The following is a 24,133-nucleotide window of genomic DNA, read 5'->3' on the forward strand; positions in this document are numbered from 1 at the left end:
CCTTGTCTTCTGATGCATCAATCTTCTTCCAATTTGTGATCATTGGCGTAGCCATAAGTCTACAGTCTCCCATCCCGAACCTTTTCAGGATTTCTGTAGCATACCTCCCTTGCCCAAGGAAGATTTCTCCTTTCTGTTGCCAAACTTCCAACCCTAGGAAATAGTGCATTTGTCCCAAATCCTTCATATCGAAGTCTGTGGCTAGATTCTTCTTGCAGTCCTCAATGAGTTTGGATGATCTTGTCAGGAAGAGATCATCCACATATAATACTAAGATAAGTGGCTCGTTCTCTACGACCAAATAGTAGAGATTCAGATTCGTGTCACTCTTGACAAACCCCATCTTCTGCAAGTAGACATCTATTCGACCATACCATGCTCTCGGTGCCTGCTTCAGCCCATGCAAGGCTTTCTTCAGTCTGCATACATGAGACTTCTTCTCACGAGTCTCAAAGCCCTCTGGTTGTTCATTGTATACCTCTTCTTCTATTACCCTGTTTAGAAATGCCGTCTTGACATCCATCTGATGGATCTCCCATCCCATCTGGGCTGCAAGAGATATCATGGTCCTAATAGATGTATACCTGGCTACCGGGGCTAAGGTCTCCTCATAGTCAATCCCTTCCTTTTGAGCATACCCCTTAGCCACAAACCTGGCCTTTTATTTTTCAACGCTGCCGTCCGCAACATATTTGATCTTGTAGATCCATCTTGAACCTACCACAGATCTGTCTTGAGGCCTTGACACCACATCCCAGACATCGTTTATCATTATGGAGTTATACTCCTCCACCATTACATCTAGCCAGACCTGATGCTGAGCTACCTCCTTGAAGCTGGCAAGCTCCCCATCTTGAGCTAATAACGCTTGATACCTGTCTGGCTGTTTTTGCTCTCTCTTATTGTTCCTTGGCTCTCCGATGAAGTTCTCTGCATCACACAGAGTCTGACGAAGTTCCTTGCTGGTTCTTCGTCTGCCAACAGGTACTTCTGTTTGCTCCTCCTCCTTATTCTGAGAATCTTCCTGATCTAAGGATGAATTCTTTAATTTCGTTGGTTGAAGAGGCATGACCAACAGATCTTCTTTCGGCTGCTCCTCGAAAGGCATTTTGTGAGATCTTCTGAAAGCTCTGTCCTCCATGAACTTTACATCTCGTCGTACTACTACCTTCCTGCTTCCTGGAAGATAGATTTTGTATGCCTTAGCGTTCTCTCCATATCCTACCAGATACCCCTTTTCTGCAGTCTGATCCAACTTCTTCCTCTTTTCTTCGGGTATGCGACAATATGCTAAACTCCCAAATATCCTAAAATGACTGACTTCAGGCGTCTTCCCAGTGAAGAATTTCTCTGGATTAATCTTGCCCAATGTTCGATGAGGAGTCCTGTTTTGAACATAGACAACTGTGTTGCATGCTTCCGCCCACAGGAGTTTTGGCATATCCTGATCATATAGCATGGCCCTAGCTTCTTCTACAATAATCCTGTTTTTCCTTTCTGCCACCCCATTCTGCTCCAGATTGTAGGGAGCTGTCCACTCTCTTCTAATGCCCTCCTTAGCGCAATAATCAGTGAAGTCCTTATCGACATACTCTCCACCATTATCTGAGCGCAAGACCTTTATTATCTTACCTGTCAGATTCTCCACTAGAGCCTTGAACTCCTTGAATCGACAGAAAACCTCATCCTTGGTTTTTTAGAAAATAGATCCAAGTTTTCCTCGAGTGGTCATTAATGAAGGTAAGGAAATGCCCGGCACCGCTGAGAGCTTTGATGGACATAGGTCCGCAGATATCTGAGTGTATCAATCCTAGTACACTCTTGGCTCTGTGGTTGCTCCTAGGAAATGACGCCTTGGCATACTTTCCTAGAGTGCATCCCCTGCATACATCATCTTGTTCTGTACTCAGATCCAGAACTCCTGTTACAATGCTCCTGAGAATTCTCAGAGCTCCATGGTACAAGCGACCCATCCTTCTGTGCCATAGTTCGTTCAAGTCTTTGTCCCCATGAATGCCTATCAGTGCCATTGGAGATTCTAGTTGTAACCTATACAATCGATTACTTTTGATCCCGATCTGCACTTTCTTTTTCCAGCTCGGGTGTTTGACATATACCTTTTCCTTGATGAAGTAAACGTCATAGCCCTTGCCTTGTAGTTGTGACACAGAAAGTAAGTTCATCCCCAATCCTCGTACATGCAGCACATTTGTGGCACGAAACCATTCTCCTGATTCTGTCTAAAAAACTATGGTACCCTTTCCTACTAGAGTACACTTTGCCTTGTTCCCCATGGTGATTTGAAAATTCATCTTCTCTTCTCGATATTTTGAGAAACACTCCCTGATTCCCGTCATATGCCATGAGGCTCCACTATCTATATACCATACTTCTGATGATGCAGGACTAGTCATGCACGCTACTTCTTCCAACATGGAAGCCAACATAGAGAAATCAAAATATCTCTCTTGTGCAATCTTCTGAAAATCTGCGTGAGTCCCCTGAGGTGGATGCCTTTGCATTGTGGTCTTGACCAATAACTGATTTTCCCTTTCTGTCTTTGCTTACTTGCTCTGATACCATGTGAAAATTCTATCACTGCAACAACTGATTTACTTTTCCTACTTATTTCATCATAAGTTATTCATGAAATTACTTCAACAAACATTTAAAATAAATACTGCTGCAGATATCACACTGTAATACAGAAACAAACATATGCACACATTGACTCAGTTATTTTGGACTAATGTCCCCAGAAAAGCCCAATGTGGGAAAACCGGTGCAGCAAGGGAGGATTTTATTATTCAGCAATTTTCTAGTGAAACAGGGTGCCAAATTGGCTTACCCACCGATAGACAAATTTCTAGCACTTCTTCTAAAACACTCTGTGTCAGCGTACTGAGGCTCTGCGCAGCCTCTCTGGTCTTCTACGTCACTCTTGTAGCCTCTGCGTGGATGACGCAGTGCCTTCTAGCTCTGCGCAGTCTCTGGTGCCTCTGCGTGGCTTCCTCTGGCTCTGGCTCTGCCTCTTCTGCCTCTGTGCTGATCTCTCGTTTCTTTGTTCCGTACTTGTTGCCTCTTGACTGCTCTCCAGACCACTAGTTCAATTTCTCAGCAAACCCTACTCCAGAAATTGAACTGACTAGTCTCCCTTAGTGTGTCCTCCAAGTGACCCTCAAGCCTTCTCTTATACTTTTCTCGTTTATAAATCAATAGCTGAGATTAAGTCCCTAATCAACGACTAAGATTAGATCTGGCTTGATCCATGTCTTTTGGACCATTCTAACACAGATTGATATTAATACACATTAATATTTTATTTTCCCTAAGTTTATATTTATGGACTCCATTAAAAATATTAATTATTTTAATATCTCCTGATTTGTTTAGAATCTGCCCAAACCCTTTCTGGGTATTAGAGATCTCATGTGCCCCAACCTCTCCACCAAATTTCGTGGCTAGGGCATATCCGATGCTACCCCAAATCAACATATTGCAGCAACATGATGATGATGTATTGCAGTAAGCATAGTGCAATGAAGGGTACAACACAGTGCAACATGAAGGATGCAACATAATGATGATGAAGAGCAGCATGATGGGTACAACATGATGATGAGGTATAGCTCAGTGATGGGAGCAACATAGTGATGAGAGCAACTCAGTGATTGGGTGCAGCGTAGTGACGAGTGCAACATGATGATGAGGTGCAACACCGTGATCGGTGCAGCATGGTGATGGAGTCACCTTGTAGGATCAGTTGAAGCAGTATGTCTTCACCGAAGTTCAGATCAACTACCTCATGTGTTATCTTCATGGAGAAGATCTCTGCTCTTATTTTGATAAGTCAAAATGTTGACCTCTGATGTATATGTACTATCTCTTTCTTTGCTGAACTATTGAAGAACATAAGAGGAATTGATCAAGGGTTTCCCCCCATTGGGGTTTGTCCCTGGCTAGCACCACATCTTGTGTGTTCTTGTCTTGGTTTGTTTTCTGCAATTTATATTTATGTTCTATTTGCATTTTACTATCATGCTAAATGTGATTGCTAATCTGGAATTGATATTGAGCTAATATGGAAAATTGAAGTAAATTTGCTCTAAGCATAGAACATACCTAAAATTAACAAATGTTAATTAAATTCAACGGTCTACTTGTTTGATTGAGATCGTAAGGACATTAGTCACTAAGGGTTTGAAATTGTCACACGCCCCAGGATTCTAGCCAAGTGGTAATTCAGTTGCATAATCCCTTTTGTCATTTACTTTTTGTTAGCCATCCATATACATGAGTAACCTTGAGAGAAAATTTGTATCCTACATTGCAGTGTGCCAACCAACAACCCTACCATGATCCACAAATAGCCAAGCCTCAGATGCCTCTCGTCCATTTTTCGGACAGTGCACTCAGTGATCTAGCTTGCTCATTTGATGAAGGTGGGTCATCTATTGGGAGGTACTTTAACCATTTTTGGCATTCAAGTGCTTTCATTTAATGTTGACGACATTCTGGTATGGATCATAGATTGAAATTGGATTATAGATTGCTATTGGTTGTGTACTTGTTCCCTTATTTCACCTTGGTGGTTATCATGTGTCCCCAGTTCAATGTGACCTTTCTTAGTGTTTTTCTTTCATTGTCTTGGAGGGGCACAATTAGGAGGCTTTGATGATGGTAGCACTCCATATTATTGATACTTAACACATGTCATCATTCCTTGATGTTTGTTATCCCATCTTTTGATTGTTTGTTGTCAAACGATCATACTTGTTCCCTGCTAGCCTTGTTTGATGAGGAGTTGAAAATACTCAAAGTTGATGTTGTTGAAAGAAAAGAAAAAAAGCACAAGCTAAATATTGAGATGCAAAAGAATGGCAAGGGATGTAGAACAAGCAAAAGCTAATTATAGCTTGAGCTCTACCTCCTCCTATGTAGTCATTTATGCTTGAGAGAAGCCATGCATATCAAGCCTATCAAAGTAAAAGGAACTCTCAGTAAATTTCTTGCCCTCAATCAAGAGATAAATTGCTCATCAATATAGGTGGATTATATTATTATTGTTAGTTGATAAAACAACAATGCTTATTAAACAAGTCGTTTCAAAGTAAGAAAGAAAAAGGAAAATTTTGGGGGCTCAGAAAAACATTGGTGGGGGAAGGTAACTCAAGTAGCTAAAGCGCTCCCTCTGCAAAGAGACTCATTGACAATGGTTTGCATAACCTAGTATAAGACTGTGACAACTTTCATGAAGTAAACCCCAAGGCATAACACATATCACTTGCACCTATTATTTGAAAGGGCCAACCTAGGAATTGTTCCTGCCCTTAGGTTGGAAGCACCTGGTAAGGTCATGTAATAACGCTTCCATACTTATGTATGGTAACTTGAGGACAATTATAAGCTAGTAGGACAATTGAAGATGATGCTTGTGAGAAATACTTTGATGTGTTGAGGAATCTAGGGAAGCTTGGTTAGGGCTTATTTAATTTGATTTCTCTTAACTTAGATAATTGTTTGTGATATTCTTATAGATAATTTTTTTTCTTGTTATTATGTTCTAGATCATCAAACAACTATCACAATATGAAGATCAAAATGGACACTAGATGTTGGCAGTCAACCAAGGCAAAAACCTTATGAAGGGGAAAACCCAGTCAAACTCTTCCTTTGATAAAATCAATCAGGTTGAGACAAACCAAGACCTCTTTGACCAAGACCACTGCCTCTCCCACCAAGTCAACCTCCATGAACAAATCAGACTTCGAACAAATCAACTAGGGTCTCAACCCTCTCTTCTTGCTTCTGCAACAATCCTGTACTTTTTCAATTTTGTAATTTCTTAGTATACTCATGTGTACAAGATAGACCTTTGTTAGTCTTCTAATCTACTTCGCTAAATTTCTTTTTCTTCTTGTAATGGGATTGGTTCTCCTTCATATACTTCGCACTTCATCTTGTCTCTTCTTGTTGCATATCAAATCATGAATGTGTGTCCTCTCACTAGGCCGAATGCACTTGCATATATAGTAGTTTGAGGCTGTCCTCTTAGGGCGACTTGAAGGATTGGAGGCCGACTTGGTGTAGGAGATTTATAAGACCTATATTCAAGAAAATAAATTCTCTTTCTTGACATATAAAGCCCAAGGAGGGTCTATTATATCGTGATTTTTACGTTGAGTCAAGCCACAAACCCTAGAGCACACAATGGGTGCTTTTGACCTATTGACTATTGACCTAAGCATGAAACCCATGCTGTAATAAGCCAATTTTATTATTATTATTATTATAAATTTTCTCTTTTTTCATTACATCATGACTCAAATACAATTATGAAGACCAACACTAGTTATATTCTTCAACACTCCCTCTTAACTAGGAAGGTATTCATAATTACATATATACATAGGTACATGTGTGAACTCAAAATGATATGTTTCTACGAAGAGTTACAACACGCGCAGTGCTATAGATTATATACTTGACCAGAGTATCTAATCGGGAGGGACTAAAGTGTGTTCCAAGTTTCAGCCACTCTAGGTACCATTAGGCTTCAACTCTAACACCAACCCAGGGATCCAGGTATCGTATCTAAGGTCGAAGCTCCACATGATCAACGATACTCTCCCTACTTCGGGATCTAGACATCATCACAAGTTGACTAGATGTCCTCCCAAGCATCTTGTCGCCCCAAGATGCTTCATCTCTCATATCAACTAAATTAGATATATCCACTAGTCCAAGCATGCTTCCAAAATGTGTCAACCTTCTTATGGAGAGATCTTCCTGTAGAAACACAACCCCAATTAGTAATAAACTTCCAAATATATATAAGTTAGCACAAACCTCTGGGGTCCTCAAATATTCTGATGTTGCTTAGGTCATCATCATTTTATCCAAGCTTATTTCTTCGGAAGCTTCCTTGTTCAAATTTTCTAGCAGCACCAAATTGAGCCTCAACATTTTTCAATGTAACCAAGTTTTTTTGTTTTTTGTTTGCAACTTCATCAATCATGAACAACTTGTCTGTAGCGCTTTATCTATTCTCCTATCTCAATTATCCTTATGATCTTTGGAAGAGATTAACTTTTCAACCAAGCTCCCTTTCCACTGGGTAAGTATACACTTCTTCTTTTATCCAAGTTTCTTCTTAGCTAAGGAATAAGTTCATCAACAATTTTTTTTTTCCAGCCACACAAACTCTTTCTTTTGCATCATCATTTCATCGGAGAAATTCAATCTTTCAAATCTACATTCATTCAAGAATATCATCCTTACTATGGCAACAAGATCATCTATTCATCTTTAATGTCATCATCATTCTTACAACTGCCTCTTTCCATCATGCTCATCATTGTTATCAAGTCATCTACAACTATGAGGTAGGTGAACATCTTCGACATCTTGAAGATCATGTACCTGCAACTTTTCAACAATAAGTACAACCAAGTAGGAGCATGAAATTAACTTGATCAAAATAGGGTTAGCATGTCATTGTAATGGAAGCATCAAATCAAGCTTTAGACATCTAAAACATAAGCCTAGTTAGGTTGACAATCAACAAGAGTTACATCTTTTCATAATCTAGACTTCAACAAATTTGCTAGGGTTTTGTGAAAAACCTTAGTTTCCATCGAGACTTAAAGCCTTAGATATTAACAACTAAATCAAGTTAGCAATCCAATCATAGCATTTTACATCTGAAGCTTCAATATTATGTTCTTAGAATTTTGTGTCAAACTCTATTAGATTTTTTCATAAGCCCTAGATTTCATCAATAAAATTAAATCATAGATATCAATAATAAAGTTAGCATCCTAACATTTCATATCTAGGGTTTCATTATTGTTTCCTTATATCAATCTTTTACTAGGGTTTTTATCGTAAACCCTAGATACACACATCAAACTTTAACAATTTGACTAGACTAAGGTTTCAACTATGCGGAAGCTCATACACCGAGGGTTTCCTTCCTAGGATTGACTATCACAAAGGTTTTGTCAAAAACTTTAATTCATCAAACCCAAAAAAATTTAGGGTTTCATCATATAACTTAGATATCATCGATAAACCCTAAAAGACTAGGGTTTCTTCATAACATTACTAAAATCCTAATCATCAAGAGAGTAGGATATCATTATATGTTCTAGACTTTATCAACAAACCCTAAGTAGACTAGGGTTCATCATTAACATACCCTAAGCATCAAAAGGTTAGGGTTTTGTAGTGAACCCTAAAGGTTAGGGTTTCACCAAAATGAACAAGTGGCAAGAGATAGTATGCCAAGAGTAGATTCAATATAGAGATTAATCACCCTAACAAGAATCTTTATGATTCAAAACCATAAACATAAGAAAGTTAGTAATACAAGGCAAATTTCATAATGATCGTACCTTTTAATGAAGAAGTTTAGCTACAAATCTTGTGGTCTTAGACATACCTTGAGTTGCTTTGTTTACAAACCTTGTGGGGTATCCTTATTGAAGGGTTTCCTTTGAATTGTGACAACGTCTTCAAGATTCATGAGCTTGTGTCCAAGGATCAACTTGATTTATCAAGTCATCACACCTGCAATATTTATTGACAAACATACCAAAATATACAAATACAATAACATAATATTTATCTAGGATTTTCATTACCTCTTAGAGAATGAATTTCAAGGGATTTTGAGTACAAACCCTTTGAGTACCTACAAATCCTATCATCATAAAAGATTATCACATATCTACAAACCCTAAATAACATAGATTAGGGTTCCTTAGAGGGAACAAGAGAATTTGGGATGAGGGTTTCTAAGTATTTTATCTAGGATCTTACATATTAACATTCTTTATTATGATGAAAACTTGCAAACCTTACAGGCACCTAAACCCTAAAAACATTTCATACAAATGAACATGCTTTACTTACCTCAAGATTACATACCTTTGACTTTTATGCTTGAAAGATTGATATTCCCTTGAGCTTGTTTCCCGTGTTTTTGCAAATTGAAGACAATTTGTTAGATAACTAAAACATAAAGAGTAATGTGAGTACTTGTATTTGATGAACACTTTAGGTTAATCTGATTTCCAAGATTGTAGACGAAGTTCACTTTAACAATCTTCAATTTCTGAGCTTCACCAACCATTGACTATATATGATTCTTAGTTTATAGGAGTGCTCAAAAGAACTGCTTTGGTTGTTATAGTTTATCACTGAAGGAGGCTTGAATGATCACCAAAAAGTCAGCGTCTATATCTCTGTTCAGGTTCAAAATTCTTATATATATAATCCACAGGTCTGTAGCTTCTATTCCAGGTGTCACGACTTTTATATGGAGACTGCAGTTTGGTGATAGGTCTTCAAGAATAGGCCTAAATACCTTAAATGATTCGGTCTTCGATTTCTTTGACAAGTGTTCTTTATTGCTTTCTATGAGGGCTCTCTTTCAATACTTTGAGATATATTTTGGTCACTCACAAATATGCACAGGTCTCTGTAATTTCAGATGTCACAAAAGATTCAGATTCTTTTTGAAGTAATTTTAGACCTTAACATTTGAGCACAAAACTTCACTCTCTCTATCAAAAGACTCGACCTTGAATAGACTATATTCTTAGCCTCTCAGATTTCTAGAATGGTGTCACTGGTGCTTTCTTTAGATGCATTTGTTCCTTCAGTTCAGGCTTGCGGCCTAGTCACAGGGATATGCCCAGAATTGACTTATTTCAATTCGTTCCTCCTTTAGAGATGCATGTCCTTCATGACAAGGCTCGAAATTCTAGTTGTTTTGCACAAGAATGATCTTCTAGCTACCTCAAATCTGTTAAGTTATGGTATGTTCTATGCTTATAACAATTTACTACTTTTTCTTATTATATTCCACCGATTAGCAATCACATGTACATAAATTAAAGTGCAGATAGAACATTAAACGATCGACAGAAAACAAGCCAAGACAAGAGACACAAGATGTGGCGGCTAGCCAGGGACAAACCCCACAATGTGTGGGGAAACCCTTTGATCAAATCTTATTTTATCTTCAACAATTCAGCAGAGAGAAATAGTACAATAAATCTGATTCATATCAGCAGTAGCAAACCCTAGATCAGTAGCATCAGCATTAGCGACATTATCAAACTAGGGTAGACCATATCTCACAAACCGACAGTCGGATTGACTTCATTCCACCACCAAAAGTTTCGGCTTCCAGAGGAGGTTCAGATGAACCTACAACGCAGTTCAGATGAGGAGATCTTCTAGGGCACGCAACTCAATCTTTACTTCTGCAGTTGTAGCTTCAGTTTCAGCAGTTTCCGGTTTCAAACTATGGCAGTCGATATCTTGCAAACCGTTCGTCGGATTGACTTCATTCCACCACCAAAAGTTGGGGCTTTCAAAGGAGGTTCAGATGAACCTACAGGGCAGTTACAAAGAGGAGATCTTCTAGGCCACGCAAGTCAATCTTTACTTCTGCAGTTGCAGCTTCAGTTTCAACAGCTTCCGGCTTCACATGTGTGAGAGAGAGAGACCCATTTCAGCGCAGTAGAGAAGAGACTCATATCTGCGCAGTAGAGAGAGAGAGATGTGATGAGATGAGTGAGTCCAAATGAATAAAAGTCCTCTTATATTTATACACAACGTTGGTGGGTGAATAGATGCGACTGTTGGGCTTCTGAGCTTACATGAGTTGTAGGTCGGCTTGATAATAATTCCATAATCAAAATAAATTCATATCTCCATGAATACTTATTGGAATTGGATGATCTTTATATCAATCCTACACCTCTCGACGAGAGGAATCTAATAAAACTATTATTAGCCATGAATAAGATGACCCACATGAAGTTTTGCCCTGGTTTCCAATTTTAACACTCCCACTCTCAACCATGGAGAACTTCATCTGCAATCTGTCTATCGGTTGTTACTATTCATCCATCAAATACACTGCCTTGTACAGCCTGACCCTTGCCCTACTCTGCTCTATTTTGCCTGTTCTGCTTTGTCTTGTTCTGCCCTGCACTGATCTGTACTGTTTTGTTCTGTTCTGCTCTGCTCTTGCATTGATCTGTTCTACTCTGCTTTTGTCCGAATTATGAAGAAGAAGAAATGATCGAGGATGTATCATACTGACTCAAAGTCAGTCTCAGAGTATGTATCACTGGTCCCAGACCAGTCTCAACCAACCCAAAGTCAGTGTCATAGTGAGTACAACTCCAATGGTCCCAGACCAATATCATCCTCCACTGACTCAAAGTCAGTCTCAGAGTATGTACCACTGATCCCAAACCAGTCTCAACCGACCCGAAGTTAGCGTCATAGTATGGTACAACTCCTACCACTGGTCCCAGACCAGTGTCATTGATCCCAGATCAATGGAGGTCATCCTAGCGTAGGGAGTACGGTAGTTACAACGATGCGTCCATCGGTACTACTATGGTCCCTAACTTCATTTCCCTGCTCATTGATCAGATGAGAGGTACTTCCCATGAGTCCCAGACTGCATGGGTAGGATGCCTCGACAGGAGAACTAATCAATCCAGGCCTCACAGGAGAACACATCAATCCTGCTACAATTGCCATGGAGAACACATCAATTCAGGCCTCACAGGAGAACACATCAATCCTGCTACAATTTCCATGGAGAACACATCAATTCAGGCCTCACAGGAGAACACATCAATCCTGCTACAATTGCCATGGAGAACACATCAATCCAGGCCTCACAGGAGAACACATCAATCCTGCTACAATTGCCATGGAGAACACATCAATCCAGGCTGCCATGGAGAACACATCAATCCAGGCTGCCATGGAGAACACATCAATCCAGGCCTCACAGGAGAACTAATCATCCTGCTCACAGGAGAGCGAATCATCCTGCTCACAGGAGAGCGAATCATCCTGTTCCACAAGAGAGCGAATCATCTTGTTCCAGTGTGCACCACCAGGGGAGGGTGAGTCACCCTGTGGTCATATGTTGCTCCAATAGGAACCGCAAGCCCTCAGAGCTCCCAGAGCTCAATGTATGCAACATGCAGGACCCTTGTACAAGGGTTTCTTGCCGACTCCAAGTCGTTTGGGAAAATCACAGATTAGATCTTTCCTCGGGGCTTTGACAAGGTGTATCAACCTGTACATCATCTTAATGTGATGGAGCTTCCTTGCTCATCGACTTACCATATCCGAGATGATGTCTATCTGCTGGAGCAATTGACGAATACGAGATTCCTCAATAATCGAATCCCACCTCTGGTTGTTACAGAGAATAACAGTGGTATCCAATGTAAATCCAAACAGCTTACTGAAGAGCTTTCGCAACCAGACTGCCTCACACGAGGTTATGCTAGCAACAATATATCCTGCTTCGGCGGTGCTCAAAGCCACCGACTCCTGCTTCCTGCTCATCCAGGATATCAAAGCAGATCTCAAGGAGAAACAACACCCGGAAGTGCTCTTACGGTCCTCCACATTGCCTGCCCAGTCAGCATCTGTGTATCCAAATAGTCTCACATCTCTGGCAATGTATCTTAACCCATAAGTGATAGTGCCACGAAGATATCTCAGCAGATTCTTGACACCAATTCAGTGTATGTGGTGGGGTTCAACCATATGCTGGCTCAACGTGTTGACTGCAAAGCATATATCTGGACGGGAGTTCACTACGAACATTAATGCTCTGACGAGTTGCCGATACTCGGTAGCATTTCGTAAAACAGGTCCAGTAGCACTACTGCTTAACTTCTTGAAGTCAAGCTCCATCGGAGTAGTTGCAGGCTTGCAGTCCACCATTCCGAATCTTTCCAATATCTTCACCACATATTTTCCCTGAGATAGGAAAATTTCTCCTGGCTTTTGCCACACTTCAAGTCCTAGGAAGTAGTGCATCAGTCCTAGGTCTTTCATTTCAAATTCAGAGGCCAGCTCCCTCTTACATTTGTGAATGAGAGGGTCTGCACCTGTTAGAAAGAGGTCATCCACATACAACACCAGTATGAGAGGCTTGTCATCTTCAACCTTAAAGTAAAGGTTAGGATCGGCTTCACTCCTAGTGAATCCCAGCTTCATCAAGTAGCTATTGATCCTCTCATACCATGCTCGGGGTGCTTGCTTCAGCCCATAGAGAGCTTTCTTCAACCTGCATACATGAGATTTTCGATCATAAATCTCAAATCCTTCGGGTTGCTCCACGTAGACCTCTTCTTTGATCGAGCCATGCAAGAATGCAGTCTTGACATCCATCTGATGTAGGTTCCATCCTTGTGAAGCAACAAGGGCTATGATCGAGCGGATGGTCGTATATCTGGCAACAGGTGCAAATATCTCATCATAGTCTATACCTTCCTTTTGGGAGAAACCTCGAGCAACAAAACGAGCCTTATACTTTTCCGTGCTTCCATCTGCTGCATGCTTTATCTTGTAAAGCCATTTGGAAGTAACAATAGTCTTGTCCTGGGGTCTGGGAACTACTTCCCAAACATCATTCTTTATGATAGACTCATATTCTTCGGTCATAGCATCCTTCCATACTTGATGCTTGACGACATCTGAGAATGACGAAGGCTCATTTTATATGATCATGCTCATGATGGTCAGGGATCCTTGATACCTATTAGGTTTCTTACTTTCACGAAAGGTTCCTCGGGGTGCAGCATGTCCTTCAGCGTCATCAAGTAACCCCTTAAGCCATGAAGGCCTCTTCCTAGAAGAGGAAGGCTCATATGGAGGAGGATCAATCGGATCCATGGGTTCTTCTACATCAGGCATTGATTCATCATCCTTTTCTTTCAGTTCCCTGATGTCGGCTTCTTGAGAGCTCCTCAAAGTTGGAAGATTGATCACCTTGCTGAGAGCCATATCTTCGTCAAAGGTGACATCATGACTAATTATGACTTCCCTTTGACCGGCTACATAGATTCTATAGCCTTTAGTATTTTCACCATAGCCCACGAAAATTCCCTTCTTTCCAAATACTCCCAATTTATTTCTTTTCTCTTTCGGCACATGAAAGTATATAGGGCTTCCAAAAATTTTAAAATGAGAAACATCAGGTTTCTTACCGGTGAATTTTTCTTCAGGAGTCTTGGAACCCAATGCTTGATGAGGGCATCGATTTTGTACATATACGGAAGTGTTTGCAGCTTCAGCCCATAGAAACTTAGGAAGACTTTGATCATGTAGCATGGCCCGGACAACTTCCATAATTGTGCGGTTCTTCCTTTCTGCCACACCATTTTGTTCAGGAGTATATGGTGTAGTAGTCTCCCTCTTGATGCCAACCTCAGGTATGCCTGAGTAAACCAATTGTAATATATTGGAGGTCTTGCTTTGGCTTGAGGGGAATGGTCCCCTTTTGAGCTTTCCTTCGGCACATCCCGGACATACACCTTCTTTCTCTACTTGGAATTCAGGCATCCTTGTTACCATCTGTCTTACATCGGGTAGAGCTTTGTAATGAAGGTGGGCAAACCTCCGATGCCAAAGTTCGGACTGAAGCGTTGTGTCACAAGACATGACACCTAGCGGACTTCCACCTACTTGATATACAGAATCAACTCGAAACCCCATAGTGAAAGCATCTTTAACATTATTTTTCCATATGTGTACCTTACCATCGCTGAAGGTTACCTTATAGCCTTTGTCTTCCATTGCCGAGATGGATACGAGGTTCTTTTTGAGATCAGGTACATATAATACATCTTGTAAGTGAATCGTGTTACCTTGATTCAGTTTAAGAGAAACATTGCCTACACCTTTCACTGGATATTTCATGTCATCTCCAAGGACAATTTCCAGGTTAGTTTCTTTCTCTACTTCTTTGTAACCAGTGAAGTGTCTTGAGGCACCACTATCAATGAGCCAAATTCCCATTGAGTCCGAAGGAGCGGAGGTAGATAGAGCAGCTGGTAGATACTATTCAGCCTGCTTATCGTCAACAGTGTTAGATTCATACCTGGAATTTCTAGCCTTCTTGAATGGTTGCCCTCTTCCTTGATTTCCTGCATTCCTTTTTCCTTTGTTGTTGAATTTTCCATTCCTTCGATTACCATGAGAGGGATTTTGATCATCATCATGGTGGGAGTCCTTTCTATCAGGGCATTCCCTTGCATAGTGACCTGCTTATTGCAAATGAAACATCGTCCTTTTCTTCCACCCTTAAATCCAGCCTTTCTTTTCGATTTAGACCGAGAATTATTTCTTTTCTTAGCATGAGAAGAAAAAGCAGCAGGAGGACCTTTAGGCAAGGGCATTTCCTGCTCTTCTACCCTTGTTTGTTCTTGAATGCATCTAGCCATTAATTCCTCGAAACTAGGAATTACATTATTGTTCAGAAGAGTAGTCCTGAACACATACCATTCAGATGGTAATCCTCCGAGAGTTGTGAGTGCCATTTCTCTGTCAGTAATGGTTTCCCCAATAGATAAGAGATCGTTCTTGATCTCGGTGATTCTTAAGAAGTATGCTTGCATACTTTCATCTTTACCCTTCTTGATTTCCCTCAACTTATTTCTAAGAAACAAAACTTGATTTGCATCATTAACTTTAAATAAACTCACCAGTCTGACGTAGATTTCCTTGGAGGTGTCTAGATCAGAGATGTAGGCCACCAAGCGCTTGTCGATAGAGTCCCGGATGATCTTCTTTGTTTTGACTTCTCCATTTTTCCATTTGTTCCAGGAAGCAACATATGCATTTGATGAAGGCTCAACAATATTGCCTCTTACATGGTCCAGCACTCCTTGATCTTCAAGGGTTAGATCGATAGACATCTTCCATCTGTGATAGTCAGCTTTCTCACAGAGCTTGTCTTCGGCAGGAAAGAGTATTGAGGATCCCATAGTTCTTTTAGGATAGCCTTGCCAATCTTCTCTTCAATGATTGCTCTTGCTCTTGCTCAGGCTTTGTCTTCACCTCAGCTCCGATACCGTGTTAAGTTATGGTATGTTCTATGCTTATAACAATTTACTTCTTTTTCTTATTATATTCCATCGATTAGCAATCACATGTACATAAAGTAAAGTGCAGATAGAACATTAAACGATCGACAGAAAACAAGCCAAGACAAGAGACACAAGATGTGGCAGCTAGCTAGGGACAAACCCCACAATGTGTGGGGAAACCCTTTGATCAAATCTTCTTTTATCTTCAATAATTCAGCAGAGAGAAATAGTACAATAAATCTGATTCATATCAGCAGTAGCAAACCCTAGATCAGTAGCATCAGCATTAGCGGCTTCATTATCAAACTAGGGCAGACCATATCTCACAAACCGACAGTCGGATTGACTTCATTCCACCACCAAAAGTTTCGGCTTCGAGAGGAGGTTCAGATGTACCTACAACGCAGTTCAGATGAGGAGATCTTCTAGGCCACGCAAGTCAATCTTTACTTCTGCAGTTGCAGCTTCAGTTTCAGCAGTTTCCGGCTTCAAACTAGGGCAGTCGATATCTTGCAAACCGTTCGTCGGATTGACTTCATTCCACCACCAAAAGTTGTGGCTTTCAAAGGAGGTTCAGATGAACCTACAGCGCAGTTCCAAAGAGGAGATCTTCTAGGCCACGCAAGTAAATCTTTACTTCTGCAGTTGCAGCTTTAGTTTCAACAGCTTCCGGCTTCACATGTGTGAGAGAGAGAGACCCATTTCAGCGCAGTAGAGAAGAGACTCATATCTGCGCAGTAGAGAGAGAGAGATGTGATGAGATGAGTGAGTCCAAATGAGGAAAAGTCCTCTTATATTTATACACAACGTTGGTGGGTGAATAGATGCGACTGTTGGGCTTCTGAGCCTACATGAGTTGTAGGTCGGCTTGATAATAATTCCATAATCAAAATAAATTCATATCTCCATGAATACTTATCAGAATTGGATGATCTTTATATCAATCCTACACCTCTCGACGAGAGGAATCTAATAAAAATATTATTAGCCATGAATAGGATGACCCACATGAAGTTTTGCCCTGGTTGCCAATTTTAACAAAATCACTGTCCTTAGATCTGATACCATGTTGAGAAATCTAGGGCAGTTTAGTTAGGGCTTATTTAATTTTGATTTCTCTTAACTTAGATAGTTGTTTGTAACTTTGTGATATTCTTATAGATAACTTTTCTTCTTGTTATTATGTTCTAGATCATCAAACAACTATCACAATATGAAGATAAAAATGGACACCAGATGTAGGCACTCAACCAGGGAAAAATCCCAATGAAGGGGAAAACTCAGCCAAACTCTTCCTTTAGTAAAATCAAATAAAGTTGAGACAAGCCAAGACCTCTTTGACCAAGACCACTACCTCTCCCACCTAGTCAGCCTCGAACAAATCGAACTTCCACCAAATCAACTAGGGTCTCGACCCTCTCTTCTTGCTTCTGCAACAATCCTATACTTTTTCTGCTCTGTAATTTCTCAGTATACTCATACGTGTATCACAAGATAGACTTTTGTTAGACTTCTAATCTCCTTCGCTAGATTTCTTTTTCTTCTTGTAATAGGATGGGTACTCCTTCATATACTTTGCACTTCATCTTGTCTTCTTGCTGCAAATCGAGTCATGAATGTGTGTCCTTTCACTACGTCAAATGCACTTTTGTATATATAGTAGTTTGAGGCTGTCTTTCTAGGCCGACTTGGTGTAGGAGATTTATAAGACCTATTCACAATAAAATAATTTTTCTTTCTTGATATATAAAGCCCAAGAAGGGTCTATTATATCATGATTTTTACTTTGACTCAAGACACAAACCCTAGAGCACACAGTGGGTGCTTTTGACCTACTAAGTATTGACCGAAGCATGAAACCCATGCTTTATTAAGTCAATGTTCTTTTATTATAAATTTTCTTTTTCTTTCATTACATCATGACTCAAATACAATTTTGAAGATCAACACTAGTTACATTCTTCAACATGATGGCTTTGACATTGAATATGGTCCACCTTGACGCTTTTATGGTTCTTGTACCCATGATGTTGGTTTTACTTGATTCCTGGATTCTGTGTTAGGTGATTCTTATAGGTGTAGCTAGGATCCCTTGAGGGATGGTATGATGCTTCTATAGCCCATTTGTAGAGCATGTTCAATGGCATTCCATGATGATGCAAGACACTTTGTGGAGGACGTTGGAGTCCCTTTGGGGAAAGTTGGCCTGGATGGGGACTTATCACACAGATGATATGACCCTCCTCCAGCCTTGGGACCTTGGACACCGACATTTGATGCTAGGACATGACTTGGAGAATTGATGCACCCTTGAGACGAAAAGACACCCATAGGTTGGCATTGTACCTTCTTAATAGACATTGTGTTTCTCTTGATGGTGATTAATGGTGTTGATCACTTGGGACCCTATGGAGGGGTAGATGCACCTTCTACATTGACAACGTCATGCCCTAGCTTGATGATGCCATCCTAGCACCTTATTTGTTGATGATGTGAGCTTTTGTAATATAATGTGGGCTTAAGAGGGCTACTTTGGTGATTTGGCACCTCATTTGGTTGGAGAAGCATGAGTTATGGGATGAGATACATTGCTTGTGCTATCTATTGCACCTTTTCATGGAGAGAAATGGATTTTGGATGATGATGTCACTCTTGGAGGACTCTAGACATTAATAGGAGTGGGCTTTGAGGCTTATTTTCATGTTATTTCATTGTTATGGCCATCTTTTGGGGTCAGCTTGATGATCTGTGCACCTTGTATGATGAATTTAATAATTTTTAGAGCTTTTTAGGTTAATTTGAAGGAATTTGTCTTGGTTACCCTCATATTAATAGGGGAGTCAATTTCCTCTTGGATTCATTGTCAGAATTGGAACATAACAATACTTTATTAGTGATCATTCTCTCTAGTGTGCAATAGAGGACTAGTCGAGTGACTTTCTTGGGTGGATGTTGTGATGTGATGTGATCTCTTTTCATGGATGCTTATGGTGGATCTTGGATATTGCATGGTGAAGTAAGCTAGTTTATTTTCTTTAACTTGGTATTATGTTCCATGGGATTGATGTTCTTGTGCTACGTTTATTCGGTATTTGCTTCAATGCTCCTTGTTGAGCTGAACCCTTTCTCCAAGTATGTGAAGAATAAAGATAGTTTTTTCTTTCCCTTGACCGCCCAGAAAGTTGAGAACCTAAATTGCAAATCCTAGGGTCTCTTTTTTATCCTTAGGGCTGGTTAAAAAAGAGACCTCTAGATAATTCTGTGAACCATGAAAAGTGATGATAAGAGCTAGTGTTTGATGCTCAAATATTGCTAGAAAAAAAAAACATCTTGCTGGTTAGAAAATACCTCTATATTGTTCTGTGAACCATGAAAAATGATGATAAGAGGTAGTGGTTGCTGATAAACATTGCTCGAAAATAAAACACCTTGCTGGTTTAAAAAGAACAGACATCTAGATTGTTGTATGAGCCATGAAAAATGATACTAAGAGGAAAGCAATATGGACTTTGAAACCCTGCATAAATCTTGAAAAAAAACTAGCGAAGAGGGTGTAACTTGAGGAAATAGCTGTGATTAAAGAATATGAACACCGTAGGCAGATAGGAATTGATCCTTGCTGCTATTAAAAAAACTTGTATGGTGATGATGAAAACAATGGTTTTGTTCTCTTAGCACTGGTTATTGTTGCTGTTGTGTCCCTTCCCTCTCATTCTCCAACAGCTCCAAAGAGAAACAACCCTTGGAAAATCACAAAATCACCTTTAGGCTTGAAGTAACCAAGAGTCACGACTGGGCAATTTTTGCTGTCGTGACACAAAAAACGTGATTTTTGCTGATTTTTCATTGCAATGTTCATTTTTTAACCTAAAAATCACAATTTTTTCATGGCAATTTTTCATTTATGTTTGACATCACAATCTTTCATGATCTTGCCGAAAAATTGATGATCCTTGTAATTATGGTCTTAACAATCATAATGCTTCCCACGACTTAATTAAGTGGACTGCGGGACCCTAATAAAGCACATTGCATATGTTAACATGTATTTCATGGATTCCTAAGATCTATATTCACCTTACACCTAGACAGTGAATGGCCTTAAAACTGTAGCAATTGATGCGTAATTGATATATTATAATTGCCAATTTTCAAAATAGTCTACTTTCTTCTTCATTCAGCACTTCCTTTTTTTATCCCTTAAATCTGTGATTGTGGATTAGGGTATTTATCAGTGCGTCCATGTTAAGAACAATAATGAATTAAATTGTTAAAACAGATGGAAACTTTGATGAAATTGTCAGTAACACAAAGTTTTTGAGTAATTAGGTTCCAAAGAAAACAACCTGAGCATCAACTAATATAGGGCATCCATCTGTATGCTGTCGTATATCATTTTCAGGGGAGAATGACTCATACATTAGATAGAGAATGAATAGTTTTGTTGTTGGGTACGTAGAGTGTGACTATGTATAATGAAATATTGTGTTATAAAATAGCAGCAAGTTCATCTTCTTTTCTCTCATTGGAAAATGTCGTGTCGCATTATATGGAGCAAATAATGGTGTTACATATGTCATTGCCTGATTGGCAAGGTCATAAAAATCTCAGGAGAGGTGTACATGCCAACTTAAAGTGGAGGTTAATAAGAGAAACCAGTCATGTAAAAGTGTTGATATTCTGATGTTTCTCTTATGAGCTTACAGAGAAAGGAGCAGATGAAAACTGCCCCAATGAAAACACTCTTAGCAAGTTGATTTCTATTACTGTCAGTTTTAACTTTTATGTAATTCAGGACTTTAACGTTCACCCTTTTTTTCTGTTTAGATGCAATGATAGAAAAATTACAACAAAGTTTCTTCATTGGAACATTGGAAGTTAGAGATGTTACATATATCAATTTCATGGGGTTGAACGTTTTTACAAGTTTAACTTCTTAGTGAATTCTGAAATCAGGTTTCAAAGCCTGGATCTGTGAAGGTGGAGAAATATATGAATGTCGAGCGTTATTCACATGTTATGCACATTAGTTCAACGGTAAGTTGCATTGTATGAGATAAATGTTATGGGTGTTTTAAAAATAGTCAACCATATTTTACATGTATTTCATTAATCTTTTAAGGGTTCGCATAAAATGGTAGTACCATAGCCCAAGGGGTTAGCTCAATTGGTTGGTGCCAATGTTGTTGGGTATCTGGCTAGTTTTGTGTCAGTGAAGTGCTTAGTTCTAATCCTTTAGGTTAGGTGCACCAGAGTATGCTTGGGTTTATACGGGATGCCAACCACAAATGTGGGGAAGCATCTCTTCTGTTTCCCTACGAGGTTTTAGTTGGAAAAGAGATCATGGTAGTGACTATTTGGTTGTCATTAGAAGTACGATTACTACATTTTGTTCCTCTATAATGTTATGGGCAATTGTTGTGCAGGTAACAGGACAATTACAAGAGAACTTGACTTCTTGGGATGCCCTTCGTGCTGCTTTGCCAGTTGGAACAGTTAGTGGAGCCCCAAAGGTTGAATTGCTTTCCCTGCTATTGTTGTTTTGGATATTTGGTTGGTTTAGATTGGCACACAATTCCCATGCCCTGCTTGTCTTATACATGCATTCAATATTTGTTGCACATGCAATTTAATTTAGAATGCTAAGTTGCACTAAAATGGATAGAAATACGGGGCTTGAAACAGATATGGCAAATTTTCAAAAAATCGAGATACAATATGACAAGGAAATGGATATCTATATATATCTATATCTATATATATATATATATATATATATATATATATATATATATTATCATTCATCTTTTAGTCTTTAGAATCTAGATTCTATATTTAAAAGTACATAATCATCATCATGAATTCAACATAAACAAATCATCATCATCAATTTAGGATAAACATTGACATCATCATCATCAATGATTATTATAACATTCAAGTTGGCACCTTTGATTAAAATGTCAATACCCACTCAGTTTAAAGGAATATGAGATTGTTTTCAGAGTCACATCATACTTCATGAAATTATATACTTTTCTAATAAATTTGACAGTACTAACGCAAAGGCAACATAGCAAATTTGAATTTGTAAATAGTATGTTGCACAATATCTTATTCTAGACTCTAAAGGAGTCATGACATAGAAATATTGTTTAGTATCACCGAATATAATGTAAATTTAATCATTGTAAATATCAACGTCTAGACTCTACACATTATAAATTGGACTGTATTCCAGTAGCTACAACAAGAGATGCTCTGAAATTCATAGAAAGAAGTAAGCTGGATTTATTTATTCACAACCTAAGATCATATGACCAAGAATCAAGATGCCACAATTTAAGCAATTAAGTATTATGAAGTATTGTACTAGTAAAGAAATGCTGAGAAATTTAACCTAATGCAAAGAAACTGCTTCCACCAGCCAACTTGTGGGTAACAACTTTCCTTCTTGATTTCATAGATACCTTATGAGTTTCCATTCCAAATTCTAGGTTTCCATCCTTTAGATCTGGCACTGTTGAAAACTTTTTGGCAAATACCTCTATCATGTCATGAATCCTTTTTCAAGATAAATGTTCACTTTCAGATGAGCTGTAATCAGTGGATATATGGTCTGCAAAGAATTCAACTGCATTTACAGGCTTTGGACAAACAATGATGAAATATAATCGTGCAATAAAGTGCCTAGAACATTGGAAAACCTGAAAACTTGGTAACATATCCATATTTTATGGAAACATATCCAAATTTTTCTGGAAGCAGATCAAATTTTCTTCAAACTCCCTCTCTGATCTCAAGCTGGTCGTTTCCAAAAAATTGAAACATGTCGAAAAGTTTCCATGTTGTTTCCAAGCTGTTTCATATGTGTTTCCGTATCCGAAACATCGAACGATGTTTCTAGGAGTTGGGGGCAGCGTTTCTGGTATCCTAGTTAGAATGTAGCATGCGATATAAGTGTATATATTCTATTAGTTTGGACTTATCACAACTTATTTCAATTGGAAGACAATATTATCATTATTAAATAATCATATTCACTATTACCCTTGGATGCTAAATAGTTTTGACTCTTGATTGTGGGTTTGGGTTGTTAGTGATGGTGACTTTCGATAGTGCTTTCAATAGTGTTACTACTCAAACTCTTTTCTAGAGGGAAAATCCCAATCCCAATTGAAGAGCTTAGAGGCAACTCTCAGGCAAGCCACCCACTATCTCCTTGGTGGTTGTGCCCCACTCTTTATGTCGAAGTATGTAACTAGTGTCGCGACATCTTCATAATTGTATTTGTCAAAAGAAAAGAAAAATAAATTTTATTGTAAAAGAAAAATATTTTTTAGCACAGGTTTCATGGTCTTTTATTTATTTGTAGGTCATAACCTCCATTGAGGGCTTCTAGGTTTTGTCAAGAGCCAAAAGAGTCTTTGTCACATTTATTAGACCCTTCTTGGGCATTTGTATCATGTAGAGAAAATTATTCTTGAGTCAAAAGTGTCATTTGTCACCTCCTCACCAAGTCGTCCCTATCCCAATGAAGTCAGCCTAGATTAGAGCTATTCGACCTAACAGAAGCAGTATAAATATAGGCAACTCGACTCATTTGGAAGCACACACACAGAAGTTCGATCTACAAGAGAGAGGACGAAAAAGAGAGCAAATTACATGAGAAGAAGACCTAATTCAAGAAGAAAAATCGAAGTTTGGAGCATCTCTTTCTCACACACGTGTGAGTTTTCTAGGGTTTATGGGCAAGTTGTAGGGGCTGAATTTTTTGCAGTAACTGCAGGTCCAAAATTTTGTAGCTGTGGGGTCGAAATTTTGGATTAATGCAGTATTGGAGGAGCTGACACTTGGAGGATTTGGCAAAGTTTGTCTACATGAAGGAAGGGCTGATTTGGTGATTGGAGGAGGTCTTTGTCTAGGTCAAAAGGGTCTTGGATTGTGTCATCTTGATTTGAATCTACTAGTGGAAGAGTTTGACTAGGTTTTCCCCTTGATAGGGGATTTTCCTTGGCTGAGTGCCTACATCTTGTGTTCCTTGTTCTTGTGACCTTCATGTACTTTTTGATTTGGTAATTGCTTGATGAAAAGATAACATAATAAAGAAGTAAAGAAGCCAAAACACATCACAAGTAATTATCAAGAAAAGAGGAATCAAACCCTAATTACTACAAGCATTGAATTTTCAACATGGTATCAGA

The 24,133-nt window shown here is 39.1% G+C and overlaps 1 protein-coding gene across 1 annotated transcript in view; it reads left to right on the plus strand.

Moving 5' to 3' along the window:
* Window positions 1–24,133, plus strand: part of LOC149222395 (anthranilate synthase alpha subunit 1, chloroplastic-like) — a 352,329-nt gene that overhangs the window by 304,759 nt on the left and 23,437 nt on the right. The window contains exons 14-15 of the mRNA XM_089387583.1: window positions 20,886–20,966; window positions 21,356–21,442. Coding sequence (XP_089243709.1) covers window positions 20,886–20,966; window positions 21,356–21,442 — 168 coding nt within the window. The remainder of the gene's footprint in view (window positions 1–20,885; window positions 20,967–21,355; window positions 21,443–24,133) is intronic.

The sequence above is a fragment of the Pinus tabuliformis genome, chromosome Q (assembly GCF_031772625.1).
Source record: "Pinus tabuliformis cultivar Carrire ecotype Pingquan chromosome Q, CPIR1, whole genome shotgun sequence".
NCBI lineage: Eukaryota > Viridiplantae > Streptophyta > Pinopsida > Pinales > Pinaceae > Pinus > Pinus tabuliformis.